Genomic DNA, 25,763 nt, shown 5'->3' on the forward strand with positions numbered 1-25,763 from the left:
ACAGCAAGAACACTGAAAGTTAACTCAAAACCTGTGCAGAACAGAGAGGCACAGATCACATTTTCTTTCTTTCTTTTCTATACTTTAGTCATCAAAGCTCTGGAGAAGCATCATCCTTTCTAACTACCCTCGCATGGCTTCAATTAAGAGTACACTCTCAAGACAAGTGAGAAAGTGTTCCTCTTGCAAAATTAGGCAGGATAGCTGCCAAAGTTTCTAAAGTCACTACAGCAGTGAACGTGGAAAAAGGTAATGTTTAAAGAAGCAGGTAGGTTCAACAACCAAACTAAACACAAAAAGCACCAAAGAAAGTCAGACTAGCAGCACTGAAGATTGTGTTCTGGTAAATACAGTCTATACCATGTATCAGGATGCAAATATAAAAATCAGAAGAGAGCCTCTTAACAACTTCAATTTTCATCCCTGCCACTTACTTTATTTGATTACTAAGATTGGATGAGTTATGTTTTAAATGGCATAGAAAATCTGACCGAAATTTGTACAGTACTATCATGATCTACTTAGAAATGACTAGGCAGGGATGTAAGTTGGTACTACTGATATTCAGTGCATCCTGTAGCTTACATCTGTTTCACAGTTTTGATTTGAAAAGTTTATGGAACCTTTGATATTTGGACCATTATTTTATTTGTGTTACAGGAATAAACAACAGTGTTTACGATTTCTTTATATTGCATCATCCAGAAGTCCCATTTAATGATTTGAAACTTAAATTAACTTAAATACTTAATATTAACTTAATATTAATTAAATACTTAATGTTAACATAAATACTTAAATTAACTTACAGGCAGCTTATATAACATCCAATAAAAGAAAAAATAATCTGAATATTCATGGTCATAGTTTTATGGAATAGATTTTTCCTATTAAAATGAGAAAAAAACTCTCTCACAATGAGTTTGGTGAGTATCAAAAACTGAGTCATCGTTAGCAGACATGCAGAATGCTGTCTTCTACTACTCTTTTTCACACTCTTGGCCTGTATCTTTCTGTATGACTTAAATATGAAACCAAAAATTAAGCTTTTTTTTTCTTTTTATACTTGGCACTCGTTTCAAGTATCATTCCTGTAGAAAAACTATACAAACCTTCACCAAAACTTCTCTTCTTAGGACTCATTCATTCAATTGCTAACGAGAAATGTTATAGTTTGAAGAATCTCCAAGGTAAGAGAATTAAAAATTTCAAAATTACATAAGCAAAGTTCAGGTATTCAAACACAGGAAATCAATTGGAGCCTGCTCTGAAACCCACAAGAAAACAAAAACAATGCAAAAATAAAGCGGTATTGTTATAATTTACTATGATGCAATAAAACTGACACACTTAGCTAGTTACTTCAGTAAGCTCAGTGACAGCAATTAATTTAAGAGTCACTTACCTGTTCTTGTACAGCTCTTGATAAATAGTGTATTCCTCTTTCCCTTCTCATTTTGCCACCTCCGCTACTCACTCCTGAAGACAGACCATTGGACGCAGCAGTACTGAATTTGTAGCTGGTCACATTGCTAGCACACGACAGTACAGAAGTTGGGGGAAACAAGAGAAAAAAAAATTACCAGCCAAATTTTTTTTTCAAGATATTAGAGCTGTTATTAGTCCTAGAATTGAAACCTGCTGATCAGAAAAAAACTAAAGCTGTCTCACAAGTTGCTAAACGCTGGTAAATACTTGATGTTCTAAATAGGAAAAACTTTATTAACAGCAGCAATGAAAAGGACATACATAAGTGCACCATTCACATGGGAACAATGACTAAGCCAGAAGACCTGAAATAGAAGAGCTGATTTAGATTGTTATTTTCCAGTGCTTCCTTTAAATAGGACTGGTTCTCTGATTCTGCGATGCACGTGTATCTTTTGCAGGGATATAAAAGAACAGCTCACAAAAATACAGAAAGAGTGCACATATGCACACATACACATGGGAAACACTGCCAACAGCTCTGATAGAATAGGGACGCCTTAGACTTGTGTGGCAAGGTAATATGGCCTAAGCTTCAGAAGCAGCTCTGGCTTTCATGTGGCCATCAGCAGGAACAGCAGAGGTGTTTGGGTATGCCAACATTCCAGAAGTCTTTTCAGACATGAATACAGATCCCTTTTGTAAGGCATACAAAGGCGTTTTTCTGGTACTTAAAAAAGCCTAGCTCAAAACCAGAAAGATATCCTAATCCAAGAGCAAATGGGGAAAAAATAATCCAAACCAGAAGTGAAATAGGGAATAACTCTAACAAAAGTACTATGGCAAGAAAATGAAGTATGCCTGGAAAAACTGTGACATCAAAGCTTATCTTGCAGCCAATCAGTCAGTCAGTACAGAAGTGCATTAGATCGCACTGGAAGACACCAGGTCAAACTCCCACAATACTGAGGAGGAGAACTGGTCTAAACTTGTCAAATACTTGACAACAGCCTGCTTAGCACTGTAACTGCATAGAGGAAGAAAGATCCCTAAGGCATATGCTCAGACTTTTCTCTAATCCGAACTGTCAATCCATTAGAATTCTGAAAAAAGTCTTACATCAAAATAGATCTTCATTCAGACAACTATCGCTTGCCCGTAACAGCCCATATTCCTCTTTCTGTTAACACCTGTGAGCTTCAAGGGGGCAAAGACAGCTGTCAGCCTTCAAGCAAGTCTAATCTACAATTGGACTCAGGATATAAAATATATATATATACACACACACGCATAGATATATAGCATTGGTGGGCCAGAGATTTACTGAGTATTCCAACTCAACTGTCCAAAGGGACTCTTGCCAGCAGATCAGTGTGGTGCTCCTGCTCCAGAACATGGCACCCAACAGAGACCAGCATCACAAAAAACACTACCACCACTACCTACTCTACAAACAAAAGGTAGGGCACTGCAATAAACTTTGTGAACGAAATCAAAAGCAGTGTGAGTTTTCTGTATCTCCTTCCTAAATGGAGAAGTAGAAAGGAGTTCTAACAGAGACAATTTAGAACAGTTTGAAAAAAACATAATTAAAACCCAGCACCTGATTGCACCTGTACCAGAACCTTAAAGCCAGTCGCTTCCACCCCTAAAAAGGTGGTTGTTGTGAAGTCCAACTTTTAGATGCCAAAACAAAGTGTTGAGTTCTTTCTGCAAGCCAAAGAATGCCCATGGTCACATAAGAATTGCTTGGCAGATGAGCATAGAGTCAACAAAATTCCCTGCTACTGTTCTTTGAAAAGAGCGACTCCCTAAAAACAGAGTGCAAAGTCCCTTAACTCAAGCATTATTACCCAAAACACCATTTGCCCAGAAGGAAAAGCCATCAATATTATCTGGAGGATAACTCATTTGACCTAAACCAAGAAAGCAGTATAACACAAAGCAGTCTCCTCAAGAAGAAATTCAATTAATTCTGCTGGATTTTTTTTATTTTAGAGATGAGTTAGCATTTGGCCTCAAATGATCCTAAAGAACACATGGTCTTCATGTGAACTCAAAGCAGACAATTAACTTCATCATGAAAGGAGTATTAAAAAAATGAATAATAAATCATAAATCTTCCTCCATGTTTTTGCTTAAAAAATAAAGAAAAAAACACATCAATAAACATCCTCCTGAACTGTAACTCACTTCCCCTACTTCACCTTCTAAAGAATACTTCAGAAAGAATCATCCCATTAGGACAGAGCTTTCAAACTGCAAGCAATTAAATAGCTAAAACTAATAGCTTTTCCCCTAGGGAACATTAAGAGGGACAAATTATTTTGTTATAAGTAAACTGAGTTATAAACCATGAAATATCTGTCAAAGCAAAATTTGTAACGCTACAGATTTAGTTAAACTACAAAATGAGCCATATTTCCTGTAGAAGGAAAAAATTAGGCCTCCAATAGCAAAGATCCTTTCTGTGGATACAGCATTATAACGTGCCTCGTTTCCCATCTTCGTATCCTACTCAGAAGATAAACTTGGGATAAAAAGTGGTGTATCAGTACTTTTATTCTTGCTCATCTTCCTTCCTTTCATAAAAACAACAATTTTCTCAAAGTTATATTGATCTTCAAACACAATCCAGACTTTGCAGCTCCCTCAAAATACAAAATTTTCATTGGATTTCCCATTCCTTTTACTGAGAACTGTCACCACCTTTCAGGTGCAGACCGTACTGAAAAAGGAGATTTCTTTCTTTCTTCAAGTAAGTTTTAAATTAATAGATGTCATACCTTTCAGATGGTTCTGCTCGCTGTTCTGCAGGCAAAGTCTTCTCTCTCATCCCCTGCAAGTTAAGTTTAGTTCAAGACTTAGCTGAATATGTACAGCATACACAAAGTACCAACAACCACTTCATGTGGTTTTTTTGTGGTTTTTATTTTATTTATTTATTTTTAATTTTATAGCACTGAATACACCTCACCTACTTAACGTTGTTCCGTAATTCAGCATTGTGGGTACAGTTCAGTTAAATTTTGGGGCTAAAGTAAGCATCACTGCTTCACTCAGCATTGAGGACAAACTGATAGAACACTAAATCAAATTTGTCAAATCCTCTAACAAAGAAAGTAATTATTTTAAACAAAATGACAAAAATTGTGTGTGTGGGGGGGAGAGTTTTCATCAAAACTTGTGTTTGCCAACCCCGTAAAAGGGACATACTTTTCTGTTTTCTATCATTTATCAACAAACAAGAAAAAAAACAACTCTACCCCCCTAAAAACTAAGCAGTTGCTGCTACATTCATTTTAGAACTTTACCAAATGGAGATTGTGCTGGCTAAACAATACAGAGATTGAAAGAGTTAAAAGCAATAAGCAACCAGTATTACTGACCACTTTGATTTCCAGCCTAAGAAGCCCATACACTTAACACGTGGTCATTTGTACACTCAGACTGATACTGGAAACACAGATGTTTTCGCAGAAAGAGATGCCCATTTAATTTTATGGAAAATTTATTAGACTCCATCTACTCCAAAGCAATCAAAACCGATAACTCAGCACATTGTCAGAACTCTCACTTGGAGCACATAGCTCACCTGGAATAGTTTACACAGAACACGAGCATGTTTCATCAGTGACAGCTTTGTGTACATGAGAATATAAAAGGAAAACATTTCTGTCTTTTAATATTCTTTCACTGAGAACAGGATGACTCAATAGCACATCATGACATCGTGAAAACAACCACAAGACACTGAGTGTTCCAAAAACAGAATTAAATCCATAAAAGCTCAATCTATTTCACAATGGTTCCCACTGCCTTAAAGCTCGCCTCAAACATACTATCAGTACTTTTTGCAAAGATAGGATAACAATTGGTTTGAGAAACATTCCAAGACTGGAAAAAAAAAACAGGCACATAAAGACTCAAAAATGTACTCACTTGGTACTTTGTGTCTCCTCTCTGGCAAATTTTGCTGGACTGAGTAGTTGAAGTCGGTGATGGTTCAGAATACCGCGTATAACGCATCGGCTGACGGTTTACTGTTGGTGTCACAAGTCTCTTAACAGGTGGAGGCTGGAATGCATTCTGGGATTCCAGCTTTGAAAGGGAAACAGCAATCAATTTATCCTTACGTCCACCCAAATTAATTCCAATATTTATTGATGAAAACAAATTACAGAACTATAAACCTCCCCCCATCGGTCTTGGCACTCAGTGAATACAATTTGAAAATTCTGAAGACCGTTCAACTTGTAGAGGGAAATCACCAGAAAACCAGTAACAAAATCCATAAAGCTATATATAAGTAGCCAAAGTCTGACTGAATTCCATTTCAAAATTTGGCAGTTAGCTTCATAGACAAAATAATTCATGCTACCATAATTAAAATAACCCATGTTCCTAGAATATGCTCCTATCTTTTCCTCTGCCCACACTGTGATTTTTTTTTTTAGTAGCTTAATTCATTAATTTAACATTCGAAGTGTTAAGCAACTAATTATACAGGCTTCTGGGCTTCACATTCCCTACATTTTCCCTCTTCAAAGTTACACAAACAATAGAACACACTCAAAAAAAAAACAACTTGTCAATCTTACAATAATCTCATTCATTAAAATATGATCCAATGCTTTACATGTGCATTAGATGCACTTCAAGTAGTGGGTTTGACTTCCCTTTTCAAAGCATTTTCACAGACCAGAGTTAATTTTTAACACAGACCACTGCGTGTTCTGCAAAACTGACTTAACTGAACTGTCAGACAGAAAACAAACCCTAAAGGCTACAAGATTTACCGATGGCTCCGCCTGCGGTCTTAAGGATCAGAAAATACAGTCTTAGGAAGCATGCTATTGTTCAAATCAATACCAACAGGAAATTGTTTACGCTGCAGCTTTAATTTCACAGTATCTCCCAGCTCTTAGTAATAGGATTCACACTCTCTCTAAAGTATACAAAAATACATCTTTCTAAAAAATATTACATTCAGTTTGAAACCTTGAATAAGACATGTTTTATGTAAGTTCACAAATCTACTTCGAGTGAACGACGGTTCATTGCTGGTTTTAAAGGTAAAAAAGAAAAATATTAATTCCCCCAGTTAGGCATTCAATACACCAAGAGCTATTCTGCCTGGTACAGTTCCTTGAAATAAGAAAAATACCACATCACTGCTACCCACTGCAGAAGTTTAGCCTGAGTGCACAAGTGTTCCGTCAACCGCATGTTCACTTTAGCAGGAAAACAAACGATCATCTCCTCAGCAAATAATTGCTTCTCATTGCGGGCTACCCTTCTCCCGCCACCATTATGAATTCTAGTATTATGAATAGACAATCTATCTCCTTTCACCCACTGACAGCTGCGTGCAACATTCATTTAGTGGCTGACAATTTCAGGCTCTCTGTTGCAAATCTGGCAGATCTTTCTTAATGCCTTATCACAGGTGTATTGCTATAATATAACTGAGAATTCACACCAGATTTGGTTTTAGTTATTTGGATAATATTTATGATATACTTCACTTCTCCATGCCCTTGTAATTTGGCAGATGGTGAAAAGATGGTCCAGGAAATCTGAGATGTTTGTAAACTCTGAAGTGATTGTAAACTTAATTATACATCCATCCAATCAAGGAATTAGCACAGAAACTTCTTGAGACACTGTCCCTTTGCTCATTAGAACAGAAGATGAAAAGTTTGCACATCTTGTTATTTCCTTCAGTCACCTGATCTTCAAGTGGTCATTTAAGGGTTTTGCAATTTAATAAGCCCAAGGATACCCCTAACTAAAGTCGTCAAAAAAAGATGACTAGTTTTCATTTTTTAAAGAAAATGAAAGGAAATCATGCTTTACCACAGCATTATCACCAGTTCTGTGCTACCTCCAAATAGGAATTTAGGAGCGTTAAGATTTATAGCGTCGAAAAAGAAAAAGAAAAAAAAAACCTCTACCCCCCTAAAAACTAAGCAGTTGCTGCTACATTCATTTTAGAACTTTACCAAATGGAGATTGTGCTGGCTAAACAATACAGAGATTGAAAGAGTTAAAAGCAATAAGCAACCAGTATTACTGTCCACTTTGATTTCCAGCCTAAGAAGCCCATACACTTAACAAGTGGTCATTTGTACACTCAGACTGATACTGGAAACACAGATGTTTTCGCAGAAAGAGATGCCCATTTAATTTTATGGAAAATTTATCAGACTCCAACGATGGTTCATCGCTGGTTTTAAAGGTAAAAATGAAAAATATTAATTCCCCCAGTTAGGCATTTAATACACCAAGAGCTATTGTGCCTGGTACAGTTTTGCAGTTTAATGATACCCCTAACTAAAGTCATCAAAAAAAGATGACTAGTTTTCATTTTTTAAAGAAAATGAAAGGAAATCATGCTTTACCACAGCATTATCACCAGTTCTGTGCTACCTCCAAATAGGAATTTAGGAGCGTAAGATTTATAGCGTCGGAAATTAACAATTTTCCTCCTCTTTACTTTGAATGGTGATAAAAAGCACAAAAACTAGTTTTCTGTGCCCGAATGAACACGGAAGTCTGTACAAAGTCTATATGACCACTCAATCAGTATTTTTCTATTTGTGATCATTTCTTCAAGAGAAAACTTGCCTCAACAGGAATTTTAATATGCAGCTTCACCCCAAGTTGGGGGACAAGATAAAACGACTTGGTGTGTTCTAGAGTTGTTGCTCTCAACTTACAAAGATAACATAATTCTTAACCTGAGTAATCTTCACAACCCATCATCTATTGTGGATACATGCCAATATTAACTTGATTTGATGTCTATGTTGTCACTGAGGTTTGAGAAAATTTTTCTAATAGTGATAAAGCATTGAAAAAGTTATCTACCTCAGCTTAAGACATTATTGGTTCTTACCTTTCTTCGTTTGGACTGGAAGTCAGTAATATCCGGTTTATCTATGTCCGGAGGCTAAGGGAAAAAACAAAGCATAAATATTAGAGGGCATTTTTTTTTTTCCTGAGAGAGAGGGTTCCCTGCAACAAAAATGTGGGGGTTCATGGTCAACTTACACAACACAGCGGCAAAACAGATGCCATTCTTTTAGCATCCTGTTGAAAAAACAGCGCAATAAATTAAACCGGCCACAACGTAAGGAAGAATAGTTTTATCTTTATGCTTTGATGGCACATTTACTAAGTTTTATAAACACATGAAGCAAAAACAGATTAAAAGAAGTGCTATTTACCAACAAAGGGCTTGACAGCTTCTCCATTGCCTCCAAGATGCGCCGTGCTGAGGTACTTAACGTAGCGCGGGACCGCACAGTTTCTTGTCTAGCTTTCGCTCTCCTTTGTGCCTGAAAAATTAGCATTTTAAGTGTTACAATGGTCAATTCTGAGCTAAAGAGGCATGTATTTTACGTCCCAAGGCTACACTGATGATACAATCAATATATTCTGATGACAGAGAAAAATGCAGTCACTGGGAGTTTAAGCCATAAAGAAGAGAATACATTCGGAGTTTAATGAAGTTTACCTTGGGCCTCAGTGCATCTTGCACGTGCTTGTTGCACGAGCAATAAAAGAACTCCGTACTTGTAAAAGGTCAAGACGGATGATGCTAGGACTGCTAAGGCCTCCGAAGCAGTAATCAGGGAAACAGAACTCAAGAAAAGGCTTGTGGTACAGAAAGCATTTTCAGTAACAACACAGACCTCAGAGTTTCACGATGGTCTAAGTGTACCATCTTAAAATCAGTGTATACAATCATAACCAGGAACTAGTTTTACTTCTCTCTTGCTTCCTCCCTTCCCCCAAGATTAAAGTTGGCTGCAAATCTTTGTCTTAAAAGATAAAGATCTGATTTAAACTGTAACAGATCTAAACATTACACTGAAAAAGTAAACTGTTTATTTGCACCACCCAACTTCAAATATCAGTCAAAAACTTCCTTTGGTGTGACTTTTTTTCTTCCCAGGTTAAACCCCTCATATAACCACACTGTGCTTATCACACGATGTGAAGACAGGAAGCAGACCACGCAGCATGTAAAAACACAAGTGAGACTCACAGAACCACAGAATGGTTAAGGTTGGAAGTGACCTCTAGAGATCGCCTGGTCTACCCCCCCGCTCAAGCAGGGCCACCCCGAGCAGGTTGCCCAGGACCATGTCAAGTCAGCTCTTGAAGACCTCCAAAGAGGGAGACTCCACAGCCTCTCCGGGCAACCCGTGCCAGGGCTCCATCACCCGCACAGTGCAAAAGCATTTCCTGATGCTCAGACAGAGCCTCACGTTTCAGTTTGTGCCTGTTGCCTCTTGACCTGGCACTGGGCACCGCTGAAAACACAATGGCTCTCTATGCTCTTTGCACCATCCATTCAGGTATTTATATACACCAATAAGATCCCCCCTGCACCTCCTCTCCTCCATGCTAAACAGGCCCAGCAGTCCCTGCCTCTCCTCAGAGGAGAGGTGCTCCCAGTCCCTTGATCATCTTGGTGGCCCTTCGCTGGACTCTCTAGTACCTTGCTGTCATTCACAGCAAGCAGCAAGAAGCAAGCTACTCTCTCCTTTAAAAGCCTAGTATTTTGGTTCCTCTTTTTACCATAATGCAGTAATATTGTAAAAAACAAAAATAGCCGACCAAAGAGGGTTCCCAGCTTTGCACCACAAGGTTTCAAGGTTTCCCGTAAGTGAGGTACTTGTACTGCCCTTTTTCCGTTGCACAAATGGACTGTCAGAACAGAGCCAGCAAACCCGCGTTTTCATTTTCTTCAAATTCCTTTTGATTTATCGATAAAAGTCACTTTCATTTAAATACATTCCTACCAAACCTGACTTGACTTTCCTTTTCGATTCAGCTCTAGCTAATCAGAGTTGTCAGCAGTTTTTATTTGCTATTTCCAAGAACACTTGGGGGCAAATAACTCTCTCCAAGAACTATATGAATCGTTCAAAACAGAAAGCATGTTACTGCTTATCTTGGGACTGCATTTAGTCCTGCATGCCTCTGTGTACCAGAAGAACAAAGGATCAGCAAAGTTGATTTTAGATATTTTCAAAGACTGCAGGTTTATACAACATATCCATAGCATGAATGTAGGCATGCTTGGAAAAGAAGATCCACAGATAAATATTAGCCAGGTTTGACTACTACATTTGACTACTAATACTACACTACTTTTGTCATACCCGGTAAGGTTCCGTTCTTCGCTGCCTTGATCTTACAGCTGCACCACCATAGGTCGTCTTTCCGGGGTAAAATGGAGAAAACCCAAGCTGGTTTTGCTTAAAAACAGATGTGCTTCCACGTGCCTACGGAAACACAGTACGATAGGTGGATAGAAAAACAGGTACACATTCAAACTGATTAAAAGAAATACTGTGCAGTACTTACAGGACACAGTCCTCCAAAAGCAGATAAACCGAATGCGGGTTTCTTAGAGCTAGCTGCAGAATGCTGCGAGAGGGAATGAGTTCTTTCAGCTCCTGCGGGCAAGAGCAGTGATGATGAAGTATTTTTTAAAACTGCAACATCTGCCAAAATGACGTATGCTAGATGTAAATGCCTCTCGTACGTACAGAACTTTAACAATAAAGATCACACTAATTCAAGTTCTTCAATACAGAAAAATAAGCATGACTTCAGCTTCCTTAAATAGATCAACTTCACGTACAGACTGAAAACCAAGTATCACCTACAAACTTGAAAACTGTTCACAGAGCTGCAAGTAGTTTTCAGCAATCTTACCAAGTTAATACTGTGCTTCCAATGCAGATATTTTTTTCCTTCAGGCTAAGATAAAAGAGGACCGCATAAACATCAGTGCATTTGTACGGACAAAGATTTTTTCTGTGTTGGTAAAAGGCTGGAGGCCAGCACAGATCATAATCGCATAGGTTTTAAACCTGGAAGATTCCCCAAAGGCTGCTCTAAGAGTTAACGATCTTCTGCCCATGTATGTTTTACGAAGACACACCAGAAAGTTCTAGTGCACTCAGGTTATATTGCTAAAGCCCAGCAACTCTACTCTACTACTCAGCTGTACAAAAGTTCTCTGGAAAACCTGCTGAGCACACGTCAGTCCCTGTCTATATGGGGGACTAGAAAAAGCTGCAAACCTGCTGTTCGCCCTTTCAGCGAGAAGACCTACGTACCAACCTACATCGACACGATGCTTATTTTTTATTTTAAAATGGTGTGCTTTCCTCAATGAATTTGGCAAAAGACATGAAAAGTATTGACAGCTGAAGCCTTCTACCAAGAAAGGTCAAAAAACAGCCTATAGCTTATGTCAGAGTAGTTTCTTTATCTTCTCTTGCTGAAACACAGGAAAACATCTCGTGTTCCTATTTGTCACCTGCACTTATTCACATTTAACCAGCTGTCTGTTAGATATTCTGAGTCACTCTTCCTTCTAGACGATCAGCCTAGTTGTCAAGCTACGGCAAGTCAGCCTGATTTCCTACCGTCCCAGTTCAAAATTTACATATAACCTAGCTGAATGTGTATATTTCAGCATTGACTCTTTCTAACATCAGGGTATCATAAACGTATTCCAAAGCACGCTTCTATTAAAAAGGTGATAGGATTATATACTTCTAAAACACTAAAAATTCAATTTAATTCTCGCATCCAAAGTTGACATTCACCTATTTTATTTACTAAGGTGATGTGGAATATTAAAGAATGCAAGGTACTTCACATTAAAAAAAAAGTCAATTAAACAGAGAACACAAAAATCACCTTCATCAGATGCTCTAGAGGAGGAATCACTGGTTGTTGAGATGTTATCATCGTCTTGTTGAGAGGTAGAATCTTCTATTTCTTTTATGAAGGACAGCCTAGGACTGCCAATGCCAAATACAGAAGATGTCGAGGGCTGACAAGGTGGGACAGGAGAATCCAGCATGGTATAATTCAGACGGCTCCGATGAAGAGAGGGCCTTGTTAACACAACTGGGAAGTTCAGTGCTGATCTACTTGTGGATGGTTCTAGACAAGAACAGGGAGATAATTAGCTTTGCTATAGACAAGCTCACAGAAGCCAAAACCTGTTTCCTATCGACAGCCATGCTATTGCCAAGTTCTAAGCGCAAAAAGAGAGAAGCCAAATTTAACTTCTTCCTCACCCAGATACGGTTGCATCTAACTGTCTGGCTACAACAACAACACTGCTTGCGATACACAGTATTAATGTTGCATCCAGAAGTAGTTAACTATGAGGTTTTACAACACCACATTCTGACCCCGTGCTCAAATGCTCTAACGCTGACTTGGCCGTTCACTAAATCAAACATATATACTCCTTCTCCCATGTACAGCTTGCAATAAGCTTTACAAAATTTGAGATTACACGGTAAATTACAGATAACACTGCAGCTTCCATAATATTGGAACAAAGGTTACATTAATCTGAATACACAACATGAAAATGAACGTTTGCAGTACTTTTTTCCCAAGTTCTTCCATATCAGCTCACGTTAGAGGCAAAACATCATCTCCTACCCATTAACTATTGGGATTTTGACCCAAGGGACAAGGATGTTGACCCAAGTAACCAGACGAGCATTTTTCCCTCTTGAAGCAAAGGGTCTGCAAACAATGCCAGTGGCCTGGAATAGGTGGCCTTGAAGTCTATCTTGCTAAATGAATGGAACTATTCATGGGTATTTTGCCTGATGAAAGCCTACTGTCTCTCCCAGGAATCTGGGCAATTCAAATGACTTTGAGCCACTATCCTCTTGATACTTGCACTGAAGCTTAAACTAGTTAGTTCAATCTTCATAACCACTGCAGTACCACTAATTAGCTCTCCAAACCATGAGCAGATTTTTAGGACAGCACCGTTTGAGATACAGAAAGTTCTTCAGGCGGAAGGCCACCCAATATAGGCTCCAGCACACTGATACCTCAGAACTGAAGAAACACATTGGTTTCAAAATGTAGTAATAATTAAAAAAAAAAATCTTATTCTTAAGCATAGTAAGCGACACCCACGGACAGCAACATAAGCTGCAAAAGGTTCCAGGTTGTCCACCTGCTCCTGATCTCCTGGAGTTAGCAAGCTTGCAGTGCAGCTGTTCTTAATGAAAGCTCCTTTCACGCAGTTACATAGGAAAGCCAACATGTGTTCCTCAGTCACGAAGACCTTCTCTATTCTTTTCTCCAAACTCATTCCCAAGCTACAGCTACACAGAAAGCCATCAATCTCCTTGTTTACAATTAGATGAGATTGGAGGCAAAGATATTTCCTCCTTATTTTTTGATTCTGCCAACAACAGAAGCAACTGACTTTCCACATTATCTATGGTTACCTACGCACGCTCAGACAAAACTTCTTTACTTATTAAAAGCTGACTTCCCCAAAACAGCTAATTTAAGAGAAACTCAAATAAGAATAGATGCAAATTTATACAACAGGACTACAGGAACAGTGAGAGGCACTGGATATAAGACAAATTAATCTTTCATGAGGTAAAGGAGTTGCAAACCTCGTTGCCAACGGTCCAAATACCTTCTCAAAGACACCCCCTCCCCCCGCGTAGACCTTAAAGTTATTGAATATTTTAAGGATAATAATCTCATAAACCACATCCGTGCACAAGTTCCCCAGTTCACCATCAAGTTAACGAGGAACTTTACTAAATTGATCAAAGCCCAAAACAAAAAAAAAACAAAACAAAACAAACAAAGTCGGGACACGAGACGGAATTTTCCTCTGCCATTCTAGCATCTAGTCTTTTGTTTCGAAGACTGCAAAACAAATTAATTTTTTTAATTGCCTTAGGCAATTAGACAGATTTTCATTCCATATCTTTTAAAAGATGGAAAATGCAACCCAGCACACTTGCAAATGACTTATTTTCAGCATTTAGCACCTGGCTAATAGAGTACCTAAAGTTAACTGATGCCTTCCAAGAGCATAAGATGTATGCTTCGTAACTGTGTATACAGTTTAAAGCTAAGACGGTTTCACAAACAGTTGTTTTGACTTTTTTTGGTTTTTTTTCATTCTGTCAAAACCCTCATTCCAATTTCCTTTTGAAATTCAGATTCAAAACTAGAAATCTGTGAATAAATACAGATGGCCAGAATTCCAAATGATTTTTCACATACCTCGTCTACTAATTCCTGCTGGTTCAGGCGTGAAACTCTCATCGATTATGGTATCTTCATCTGCATAATCGTGATGATAGTTTACCGGAGTCTCCTCCTGGTTTGCAGATTCATTTCTGTCTACACACTCCTCCTCACGCTTATTGAAATACTTCTGCAGCCAGGCCGGTACAATATTTTTCACCGTTTCTGTCATTCTGCTAATTATTCCCTGCTTGAAAGAAAAAACACTTGTTTAATTACAGAAACACAGTCAACAGCATATGCTGGGATACCACCTTCCACGGACCTTGAAGACAGATATTATACAGCAAATATTCAGAAGATGACGACGAGGTTGATCCCTGGCATAGGATCGCTACACTTCTGGTAAACCTAAAATTCACCTAAGATTGATTTACAACTACCTATCACTTTCTGCACTTCCAAGTGACCTTGGCAAGGTTCAAAGTTTTGAAACCTCTGCCAAAATTCATCAGCAGGTCGTCAATCTGCAAGGCTATCAGGAAACTCTACGCCTGAACAGCTCCTGACCTACAGACTTGTTCCAGGACTCTTCCTCTTCGCACCCTCCCGTGAAAACCAACTAAACCAGAAGTTCAGCAATTATCTACTGCGACAGTCAGGACCATACTACCCATTAAAATCAGTGAATCTAAATATTTTCAATTTTAGTAATGCTGAATTGCAGTGACTATACGCACAAAAAACAGTTCTGCTCTCAACAGTCAGGCTAACCCAGAAGATGTCCTGGAAGAAACACAGCTATAGCTATAGCACCAGCACCTCCTCTTGCAAGAGCCTTCTAAAGCTGTTGCTGTATTTTGTAGAAGACTGACTCTGCGGCATACATCGGGTACGATCGGAGAATTCCCACCTGACCGAAAGCCCCAGGAACTACGGTTAAATAAAAGATACATTAATATAAATGAATATAATTAATAATAAAAATTAATAATAAAAATTAATATCCAGAAAGCTGACAATCATGAGCTAGGCATCCTGCTAATCATCCCTCCTGCAGGCAGGGGGAAAAAAAAAAGGTAAATTAGATCCAGGACTAGTTCCCAGGAACTTTGAAGCTGCTAACTATACTGTCTACAGTGCCCAGGCACCTTCAGAGCTTAATGGTAAGAGACAGAGGGTTTCGTGGGCTGTAATTACGATCACAAGCACACAAAACACATCTATTTAAGTATTTCTAAGAATCGACTTATCGACTAAAGTTGTAGGGGGAAGGATGAGAAAAACAGCGGGGTAGGGATCAGAACCAGAGGTATAACCTCACAAAATCGCATCGGTCGCTTTCGTGCCTCCCCAACTGCATCACTGAGAGACAATTAACATTAAGTTACAGAACCTTCTGCAGAGTGGACATGATATTGAAAATAAACTGAAATTAATTGACAAATGCTCTAAGCAAGCTATCTGCTCAAAGCTCGTCCTTTTACGTTATGAACATTTGCACGATTCGTCTGGTTACAAAGCTAACTGCTATAATAAATGCACACATGTAACATCTATCAGTTTGTCTATTTATCAAATCATTAAAATTCTTCCCCGATAAGTTACTGTTAATTTGATCTGCGCTGGATGTGCAGCAGCCATTCTCTGTGCAGAATCCCCCAGATATCCCCACGCACGTGTTTGCTCTGGCACACTCTTTAAATAAACCTACTGGAAAACACGCAGAGATAACAGACAATGGAAAAGTTAGAAAACCATCTCCACTGATTATTTTTAATCCACGTGTAAGGTTTATCAGTTAGCTACACAGTGTCGGCACACGCAAGCTATGGCACTTTCAACATTAATGCACTGTTCAAGCCAGAGGTTTCAACGGTTGCTCTGTAAGCGTGGGGAATGTTTGCATTGCCCTTCCAGGCCAGCTTTAGATGGACAAGATTGATTGTCAATATATGGTATAAGGGACTTGGCATTTCTGCAAGTGATAAAAACCTAATTGAGCAGCTATCCATGCGTAGCGCTCCCTTGGTTTTGCATATGATAATCAGTCCCCTCAGCTACGTTGCTCATTTAATAGCGGAGAGGTTTTGGCTGAACAAACATGTGCAGAGGGCATCTCCAGAGCATCTCCCTGGGCGTCCTGACATTTCTTAGCAAAGAGCTGCTGGGAGGGATCTCGGCGCGTCCCCCCTCCAGCACGGGGATTTTCACACCCCGAATTGACGGACCGCTTTCACCATCAACCTGCTGTACCCTACAGCACAAACGAGAAGCAAAGCCTGGCAGGTAACGTTCAGAGAATTGATGATGGGCTGAGGAGGGGTGCAGGGAGCGGGGAAAGCCCTGGGGGTGGCACTGGGGGTCCTGAGGGCAGCGGGCTGGGGGTGAAGGGGAGGGGGAGGAGGGGGGTAATGGGCTGGGTAGAGGGGTAAGGGGGTAAGTAAGGGGCTGAGGGGGTAACTGAGGGGGTTAGGAAGGGGCTGAGGGGGTAACTGAGGGGGTTAGTAAGGGGCTGAGGGGGTAACTAAGGGGGTAACTAAACGGTTGAGGGGGTAACTAAGGGGGTAACTAAGCCGTTGAGGGGGTAACTAAGGGGGTAACTAAGCGGTCGAGGGGGTAACTAAGGGGGTAAGGAGGTGGGTAGGGGGTAACTAAGGGGATAAAGGGGCGGGTAAGGTAAGGGGGTAAGTAAGGGGGTAACTGGTGGGCTGAGGGGGAAGGGCCCGCTGTGGGGGGGCCGCTCCTCACCCGCTTGCTCCTGGCACAGGGGGGCTTCGCGGCGCCCAAACGGTGGCGCCGCCTCTTCACCTTGCCGCCGGCCGCTCCTCCTCCTCCTCCTCCTCCTCCTCCTCCTCCTCCTGCTCCTCCTCCTCCTGATCGGGCTCCTGGGCTGCCGCCCGGCGCCCCGCCGCCACCGGCCCTGCCACCGCCGGCCATGCCGCTGCCGGTCGCGCCGCTACCGGTCGCGCCGCCCGAGGCCATACCGCCCCCCCCCCGCGTTCGGTGCCGTCACGGGGCCCCCCCGCCCCCCGCCGCCACGCGCCGCGGGGCCTGCCCTGCCCCTCGTGGGAATAAAAATGTTGTTTTTGCAGAGTTACGTTGTTTAAAGGTAAGGAATGGGGTATCGAGGTGTGCTTGCAGCGATAAGAACGCTTAGCAGGCGACCTTGTAAAATGCAGACAACCAGACTCCGTAGAACAATTCGGGGAAAATCACGGTGTTGAGTCAAGTCAGGTAAGTGAAGAACCATTACCGCTTCAACCAGTAAAAAAGTCGAAAGAAATTCGAAATTTAACAGGCCGGCAACTGAAGGCCATGCATTGTCTGGGAAGCATCAGACAGATTGTGAGCCTGGATCACCCCCTCAGTGGGGAAACAGGGGAGGGTCCCGTCATCAAAAAGTATATAAACTGGGTTTTGGAACCAGCAGGGGCGCTCCTGCTCGTGGGACGCCCGCCACTGCGATCGCGAATAAATTCCTGCTTCGCTGAGCTCCTCGCCTGAGCCCAAGTTATTGGCTACGGAGTGTTTCTCACAATTTGGGGGCTCGTCCGGGAGCCAGTCGCCTACTGGGGAGCCCCACCGCCGCAGCAGCAGGAAGGCATGCCCCGCTGATTTCAGCGGTCCTGTGCATCGACGGCGGCGGTTCTGCGGAGAGCTGACAGAGGGCCCGAGACTGATGAAAGAGGCAGGATCCGTGAAGGAGTGGGGAAGGGAAGAAGGCAGGCACTCCGGCTTTGAGAATTGATCCGGTAACTCTGTGCACAGACCAAGGTAAGAAATAGGAAGTATTGCCTTGGGGGTCGGGTGAGACTCTGTGTGCCGTGTGATTGAGACGTACTTTTGTACGGAGCGAGTGTGGAGTCCTGATCCGCGGTTCCGCAGCTCCGCGAGGGGCGCGGCCGGAGACGGACGAAGCGTGAGATAAGGGAGAGAAAGGAAGAGTCTCGGGAAATGTGGTGTATGGTAAGCCCTTGCACGGGGAAGTGCTTGGCAATACACCAGGGAAATTTGGTGTGCGGTAGTCCTCGCACGGACGGGACGCCCGCCACTGCGATCGCGAATAAATTCCTGCTTCGCCGAGCTCCTCGCCTGAGCCCAAGTTATTGGCTACGGAGTGTTTCTCACACCCTCCCCCTCCCTCCCTCGCGCGCCCCCTCCCCTCACGGGAACGCGCGCCCCCCCCTCCCGCTGCCGCTCCCGTTCCTCGCCCCGCCCCGGTCCCGTCCCGGTCCCGCCGCCCTCCCGCTCCCGCCCTCAGGACCCGGCCGCCATAATGAACCCCGGCCCGGCCACCGTAAGCACGGGGCTAGGAGTCACCTCCAGAGCCTCCCCGCGCCGTGGCGCCGACCGCTGGTGTGCCGCAGCACCGCGCCGGGCGTGGGACGGCGCCCCGAGCCCACAGTGCTCGTCAGAAAAGCCCCGCACCGACAACCGATACCCCCGCACCGACAACCAACAGCCCCCACGCCGACAACCAACGCACAAGCAGTGTTTTAGGCCGGATTCGTGGCCCCGTTGGTCCGGGAGGCAGTCGTCACGCTAAATTCTACCCCACGGCAGGGGAACGATGGGCATCGTGACAGATCGCCGCCCCAGAAAATAAACACATAAATAAAGAATAAAAACGATAACGGGACATGAATCGTGCCCTTAATAACAGACATTGGGCAGTGAAATCACCGACTTCTGCAACAATACGTGCTCAGGGAACTGACTAAACCCCCTCCTGCATCGGCCATGTAATAGCTAGGCAAACATCACATAATACTTCCCTCCCTCATGTACACCAAACCTATTAAGGCAACCATAGTAGTGTGATAACGTGATTTTTCTCCTCCAGATCAGCGTCAAAGGCAGCTACGCTAGGTTTGCTCATAAGTTCAAACGCTGCTTTATTTATTTATTTGAATGCCATTTTTCTTATTTAGAAGGATTTCCATAGGGTGACAGGCCCTTAATGACACTCACGACTCAGAAACATTTGCCGATGCAGTCAAACGGTGTCTATTAACGCGAGGCACTGAAGTTAATTGGTATTAAAAATGAGCCAAAACGAAAGGCAAGTATCTGCGTGTCCAGCAGAATGACAGCGATCATCACCATTTGATCAACCTTCCCTGTGAGTTCTATCTGCAAGTTACTTTGAGGTAGCGCTAGAAAGAAGCGGTTGGTCCAGAGCATCCCTGCAAAAAGAAACATCCACGGCTTAAGTACCGTTTACTCTTTTGGTATCCTTTTAAGTACTTTTTACCCGTTTCGGACTCCTGCCTTTTCCCGGCTCACTGATGACAGCATTAGTAGCCCCTCAAGCTACTGTCCTACAGCCTTTCCCATCAGTGAAGAGATAGGAAAAACCCCACTACTTCTTGGAAGAGAAAACCAGCAGGTTTTTGAATAAAAGCACTCTCTGTTGCAGCTAGGTACAACGAAAAGAGTTTATGAAATCATTACGGGACATTCTTGTAGAAAACTTCCTCAAGCTTGGAAGAAAAAAAAACATTTCAGCTAAGTAAAACAGAAAATAACTGGAAGAAGTGAAGTATGGCGGTGTTGGAAAAGTTGCTTCAAAGACTTTTTTAATTAAAAAGAAGGAAAAAAGCAAGTTCCTACTGCAATCCCATCTTTGTCAAACTGATGGCGGGCACCAGTACGATGTGTTCAGCTAACACAGGCTGGAAGTTGTAACTGCAGCTGTGAAGTTTACCCAGTAAAAAGACTCCGCAAAGCATTCTAGCAGTTCCGATGCAATCACTGCTTCCTGAATTTGTGACTCACGGTTAACACGGCAGTACAGGAAGAAGTCTGGCATTCACTGTGCTCTTACGGTAAAGAATCTGCCCTGCGCACACCATCCCAAGCCAGGTATGCGCTCCTAACAGGAAAGGACGATAGGCTGATAAGTCTCAGCAGAGGGAAAAAGACATCAGAGAACTACTTTATAACAGCAGCACGCGGGCTGCAACCAACGTTCTCTTCCTCTCATCATTTTCATTTCTGTGGACTCCAAGAGAATACACTCCCAACATTTTTCAGCTCTGGAGAACAAACAGCCCAACCAATCTCATTCACTGAACTACAAAACTGGTATTTTCGCTATCTAGTCCGGAAAAGGAGGCGCACGTCTCTAACGTACAGTGTAGAGACCTTGTTAATAGGCAAAGTCTGCATAAAATAGGTGGCCACAGCCTGATTTTCTGACGTTCAGGGCCTTGGGTCACACACCACCACAGCATCAGACTTAATGAAGTCACCAATCTATGTGGGCCTCTCGTTACACAGGTCACATGTTATGGACCAACCTCTCAAAGGCCAAAAACCAGCACTGATACTGCCGGGCCAACACACATCTGTAGCATCCCATTTCTGGGTGACAACACAATGAATGTTTCCACAAAGTACTCGATGCAACCTAACTACTGTGTTTGGTGATGCAAAGCAAGCCGTGTCAAAGCAGCGTAGCACCCAGGCACATTCCTGGAAGATGTTTTGCTGCTCACGTTGAAGAAAATAGATAAAAAAATCCTGTGCAGTTTGCACTTCTGAGCTCAAGTACCACAGCTATGCACTACAATTGCAGTGGCATCAAACCTTGTAAGGTTTTGAAGCTTCAGCACTGCCATCCAAATTCAAGGAGGCTGCATCTATTATCTTGAATTTGCCCCAGCTCAGTCCCCTGAAACAATTCCATAGACACGTACAAGCAACCCTTTTCCCACCCAAATTCTTTGCTTCATCTATTCCACCTCTACCTTGTGTCATATTCTTATTAATCTGCCCCTCAAAAGACTCCCTGGCTCACACAAAGAAGCAACCCAACAAATCCCTGTTCCCAGCCACGTTGCTTTCATGCTTTGGGAAGAGTTAACTGCAACAGCTCTAACTGTGATGCCACCTCACCCCCTCCACCTATGTGAGGTTCTTTGCCTTCTGTCTCCTCCTACGTCTACACCTGCACTAGAACCAGGAAGAATGTGCTTCCTACAATACTCCAAGAGCCTCTTCTGTTTCAGGATGTCATCATTTCAATTCAGGACTGAAAGTATTCCTAGCAAAAACCCAACAGCTAATAGCTAACAGAAGCAGTTGCTGGTGATCAGCTACAAGTAACCTGGAAGTACTGAGGAGTCACAAAAGAGAATTTGCATTACATTTAAGAACAGCATGCAGCTTAGGACCACTGCTTTCACTGACTACACTAAGCCATAAAAAAGAATTGGATTCTTACCTGCCATCACAGCAATTATGGTTTATGTTGCCCCCAAAACACACACGGCAGTACCAGAACTGTGTCAACTAGCTTTAACAGCTTCCCCAGCTATTAAGTACAGTAATTTCTGCTTCCTTTTTTTTCTTGGAGGAATATTCTTTTGTTTCCAGCCTCACTTACTTATTATACACACTGTTAATTAGCAACTATTTCTCCATACTCATAGGGTTATGGAGTCCCTATGACTGGAAAAGACTCTGTACCCTTCAAGATAAGAACAGCATAAAGGCAGCAACTCGCAAGACTGCTCTAGCTTAAAGCAAAGCTTTCCTCATTGCTCTCATCTCCTTTGACTTGAGTGCTGTCATCCTTCTACCAGAGCTTTAAAAACTTCATTACCACGAATGAAGGAAGACCAGAGCAATCAGAGAGGGTAGCAGAGGGTATAACTTAAGGAGCTGTTACTAGGATTTTTTTGTTGTTCCTGGTGGACTATTTTTCTCCTTGCCAGCAAGGAGGGAAAACCAGCAAGTTGTTTTCTCCAAGATTTTTTTTTTTTAGGTTTAAGAACACGGATTATGTTGTAGCAATTTCTTCGCTGTAAAGCGTCAGCTGAGAAGTCTAACAGTAAGAAGGGCAAGGGAAAACTGAATGCTGATGCAGAGAGTGCCAGCAGACATCATCCTCATTCCACGGGATGTTTGTAGCTATGGCAGTTGAAGTCTACACTTCCATATGCTTAACATACCCTATTTATAAGCCAATTTTAGCTGACCTAGCATGTATCAGTAGTACAGTTAGAGCCAGCAGCCTGCAGGAAAAAGTGGGCACAGGTGTTTCCATAGCAAGGCCTGTGAGTGTCTCCCATACATACTTCCAGTCTAAGCAAGCACATGAAAGGCTTGGCTTGTCGCTTACCTAAGGAACCAGGAAAACAAGGGGAAGCTAGATTTTGCTTGTGTCCTAATGCCCATATAAAAATAAAGACAGATGAAATACCCTTACTACCTTGTTAAATTCCATAAGCCGGAAGAGAACGTGCTGCACACAGGTACAAGTAAAATCCCTTGCTGGCAGGTTTGCAGAAACAAATCTTTTATTTACACAGGCAAGTCTATCTTTAGACCCCATTTACCTCTTTACATTTCTCGAATATTTACATGACTTCATGATGCTCCAAGAAGGGAGTGATGAACAAAAAGATTACAGAAACTGTCAAAAGCATAGCAAAAAAAACCCAACCTATCATTGTGCTTTAAAACTTATGAGCTAGAATAATGTAGAAGAAATGTAGTTTTAGCACTTTGGTCATAACGGTCATGCTCTAGAAGACGCTTAAATAGCAGAGGGGATTTCAGAAGTGACCGTATCCAGAGGTTGCCAGTGACAATTCATGAGTGAATCGTAGAGTTCTTCGCTTGTCTCCGTGAATTGTCTGTTCATTTCATCAACATCCAAGTAGAGCTGTGGATCTGAAAATTAAAGCCTGGTAAGTCCAAGTATCAAATCTGAGGCATGCGCACAAAAAAACTTCACGTGAAATGGCTAATAAAATGTATTTTAAGCTAAGTGTAATAAGCTATTAGATCTACTAATTTTAGTGAGGTATTTAGTCCTCTAAAATTTTGAGCCTCACAGCTCCAACTTTTGGGAATTTTTATATTAGAAGGCTGGGACTAGAACTGTCTTTCAAGATAAAGACAAAGACAATGTTTAAGATAGTAAAGATAACGTTTACGGATAATCAGCCATGAAACCCTCCCAAGAGTCATTTAATTCACTTCTACGGCAATACACGTTACATAGGATAGTTTCTAAACACTAACACAAAATGCCTCCACGTGAGGAACTTTGCAAACCTTCCAGGACACAAATATGTTTTGTACTGTATTTGTAAGTGCAAGCTGAATCCTCCTTTTGGAATCTGCAACATAAGCTTTTACCTCAGGGTGGAGAACAAAGCTTTTGCATATTACTGAGTTTCTAATATAAAATCTGTTTAGCGGAACCAATACAAAGAACAAAATTCTGTCTTAGACCATTTTCAAATGGGAATGAAGGCACAGGTACAAGAAACCTGCTGCGAAGCATTGACAGTGTCCCGTTTTACTTGATGCGGTCAGTGTATGCTGTATCAGCTTTAAAACCCCAGCTGATTGCAGATCAACCCCACAGAGGTTTGACCTCAGCTGAATTTTCAAGATGTTCTTTATCCAGTAGAGGTTGGCTTGTATTGTTAAAAGGCACAAGTATGGCTAAACTCAAGTGACAATGACAGAACCCTTATTACCGTCAGTAATTAGGTCATCACCGATTGCAGTCATAACTGAAGATTCCTGAACGACAGAAAAGGCTAAGTTTAATCATAACTCATTTCAGAAAGCATCACAGATTCAAAGTGCTGCAGTCTCAACCCATTCCTTCTTCCTACAACTACAAGGATAGATGGCATTTTATCTACTTATTTTTAGAAGAAAGCCAATATTACAGTACAGGTTGGAAGGGACCTCCGGAGGTCACAACTAATACATTGACCACGATAAGACCACTTACAACAACTGTTTAATTTGCTTTAAGCAAAGCAAATCAGAAGAACAGGAACAGAAGAAGCGTACGCAATTATGCTGTCAAAACCATTCTTTGGTATGCGTGAACAAATAATGGTGTATAAATCACTAATTCTATGGATTTACTATTTAAGCACTTAAATACAAACACCTCTGAATGGAATCTGCTCTTTTAACTTCACACTAAGCAGAAAGCATGTTTTCAACTTCGGATTCTTTTTGCTGATTCACACAAATCTGTACAACGTATTATCTGTGAAATATTTTCTTTACAGCAAGCGTGCACTATCTTTACCTCAAAAACAGCTGGAGCCATTAAAGAATCTCCTAAAGAGCAGTCTCCAACAGCTTGCATGCTGTCATAGGGAGCATAGGAGCTGTAGTTGTAGTCAGCGTAAGCATCGTAACTCCTCTGCGAGTGGTAGTTCTGGTAATCTTGGCAATAAGCATTATAGTTGTATGACTGGTACCGCTGCAATTCTGCTTTCAGTCTGAAACATGAGAAGTTGCATACAGTCAGAGAACAGAAACTGTAAACCCAGTTCTGAACTTAAACAATTTGTCAGCTTACATACTTCAAAACTTAAAAGGAAGCTTTCCTAAACAGTCACCTAAGTGACAGCTTAAGTCACAGCTCAAAACCTCATTTCTATAGAAGCAAGCATCCTCACCTTTGCCAATACCAGAAGGAATTGTTCTCATGGATTAACTCCAGAGCCTTGACATGGTTACCTGTACACATCAAGTATTTTTAGCGTTGGCATAAGCAAGCTGCTGCTAAGTCTCTGTGCTTTGCTAAAGATTGATTTAAGACCAGAGACATTTATCAAGCACAGCTGCTTTAAAGATGCAGTCTTAACCCTTCTATCTTTTGTTTGGTTAATTACTAGATCTTATTTCCAGAAAGAAGTGAATGGAGTCAGATTATCCATTTCAAAGAAGCATCTGACGCTGCCTGTCAGTTTGCCATGTCTACCTCCACCTGCTCAGTTTTTTTGTTTGTTTAAAGTCCATTAAACATTCAACAGCTGCCAACTATACCGCTCAGGTGAAGTCAGTCTTGCTTAACAACACAATCGCGATTCTCCAGCGTGACGCCTTATTATTAGTGGGAGAATTACAAAATACACTGGTTCTTAAGAAGAAAGGGCCAGCTGATTAGCTTTCACTACTTTCCCTTTCAAGATTTTCTCAGGGGCAGCTTCAGACTAATGACAAGAACCAAGACAAGTGCTATCTGTACTAAAACTGAGGTACACTGCATAAAGAACATTCAGATAACCCAGCTGCATATTCAAAAAAATCCGCTGTTTAGACTTGTCTTCACTGATTCTGTACAGGCAGACCTCCTGTGTTTGCAGTGCCCAGTTTCTCTGACTTGAATTGGGGATGCAGAGAAGTGAGTTCTATGCTTTTGGGGAAGAATACAAGCTGAAGGCATTCTGAAATAGCTTCCAAACTAAGCAAACATGAGGGACAAACTA

At 41.6% G+C, this 25,763-nt stretch overlaps 3 protein-coding genes and 1 pseudogene across 4 annotated transcripts in view; 1 reads left to right on the plus strand and 3 right to left on the minus strand.

Annotated features, from left to right (window-relative positions):
• LOC310891268 (nuclear pore complex protein Nup153-like) overlaps positions 1-25,763 on the plus strand; it is a gene marked incomplete at its 3' end in the record, with an annotated part of 267,249 nt that overhangs the window by 166,257 nt on the left and 75,229 nt on the right. The window lies entirely within an intron of this gene.
• The window catches only part of LOC310891269 (nuclear pore complex protein Nup153-like), a 270,187-nt pseudogene that overhangs the window by 4,472 nt on the left and 239,952 nt on the right, over positions 1-25,763 (minus strand). The window lies entirely within an intron of this gene.
• LOC310891263 (nuclear pore complex protein Nup153-like) lies at positions 3,213-12,426 on the minus strand (the record flags this gene model as incomplete). The annotated part of the gene is made up of 8 exons (XM_083853530.1): positions 12,163-12,426; positions 10,813-10,904; positions 10,608-10,730; positions 8,661-8,771; positions 8,485-8,523; positions 8,330-8,383; positions 5,371-5,529; positions 3,213-3,239 (listed from the first exon to the last, which is right to left on the minus strand). Exons 1-8 carry the CDS (start codon positions 12,326-12,328, stop codon positions 3,213-3,215), a joined length of 771 nt encoding a protein of 256 aa, XP_083709656.1. The 5' UTR covers positions 12,329-12,426.
• LOC310891255 (uncharacterized protein C6orf52) lies at positions 22,792-24,823 on the minus strand. Its single transcript, XM_083853527.1, has 3 exons — positions 24,575-24,823; positions 24,003-24,048; positions 22,792-23,184 (listed from the first exon to the last, which is right to left on the minus strand). The coding sequence occupies exons 1-3, from the start codon at positions 24,632-24,634 to the stop codon at positions 23,048-23,050; spliced, it is 243 nt and encodes an 80-aa protein (XP_083709653.1). The 5' UTR covers positions 24,635-24,823; the 3' UTR covers positions 22,792-23,047.

This window comes from Anser anser, assembly GCF_964211835.1.
Source record: "Anser anser genome assembly, contig: HAP1_SCAFFOLD_60, whole genome shotgun sequence".
Classification (NCBI taxonomy): Eukaryota; Metazoa; Chordata; class Aves; order Anseriformes; family Anatidae; genus Anser; species Anser anser.

Excerpts from the sequence above, each read along its gene's own strand:
- LOC310891255 (XM_083853527.1), bottom strand. The coding sequence starts at position 24,634 with ATGCAAGCTGTTGGAGACTGCTCTTTAGGAGATTCTTTAATGGCTCCA. Across the intron at positions 24,049-24,574 it reads TGGCTCCAGCTGTTTTTGAG|GAATCTTCAGTTATGACTGC; the intron begins GTAAAGATAGTG and ends TCTGTCGTTCAG. Across the intron at positions 23,185-24,002 it reads TGATGACCTAATTACTGACG|ATCCACAGCTCTACTTGGAT; the intron begins GTAATAAGGGTT and ends TTTAATTTTCAG.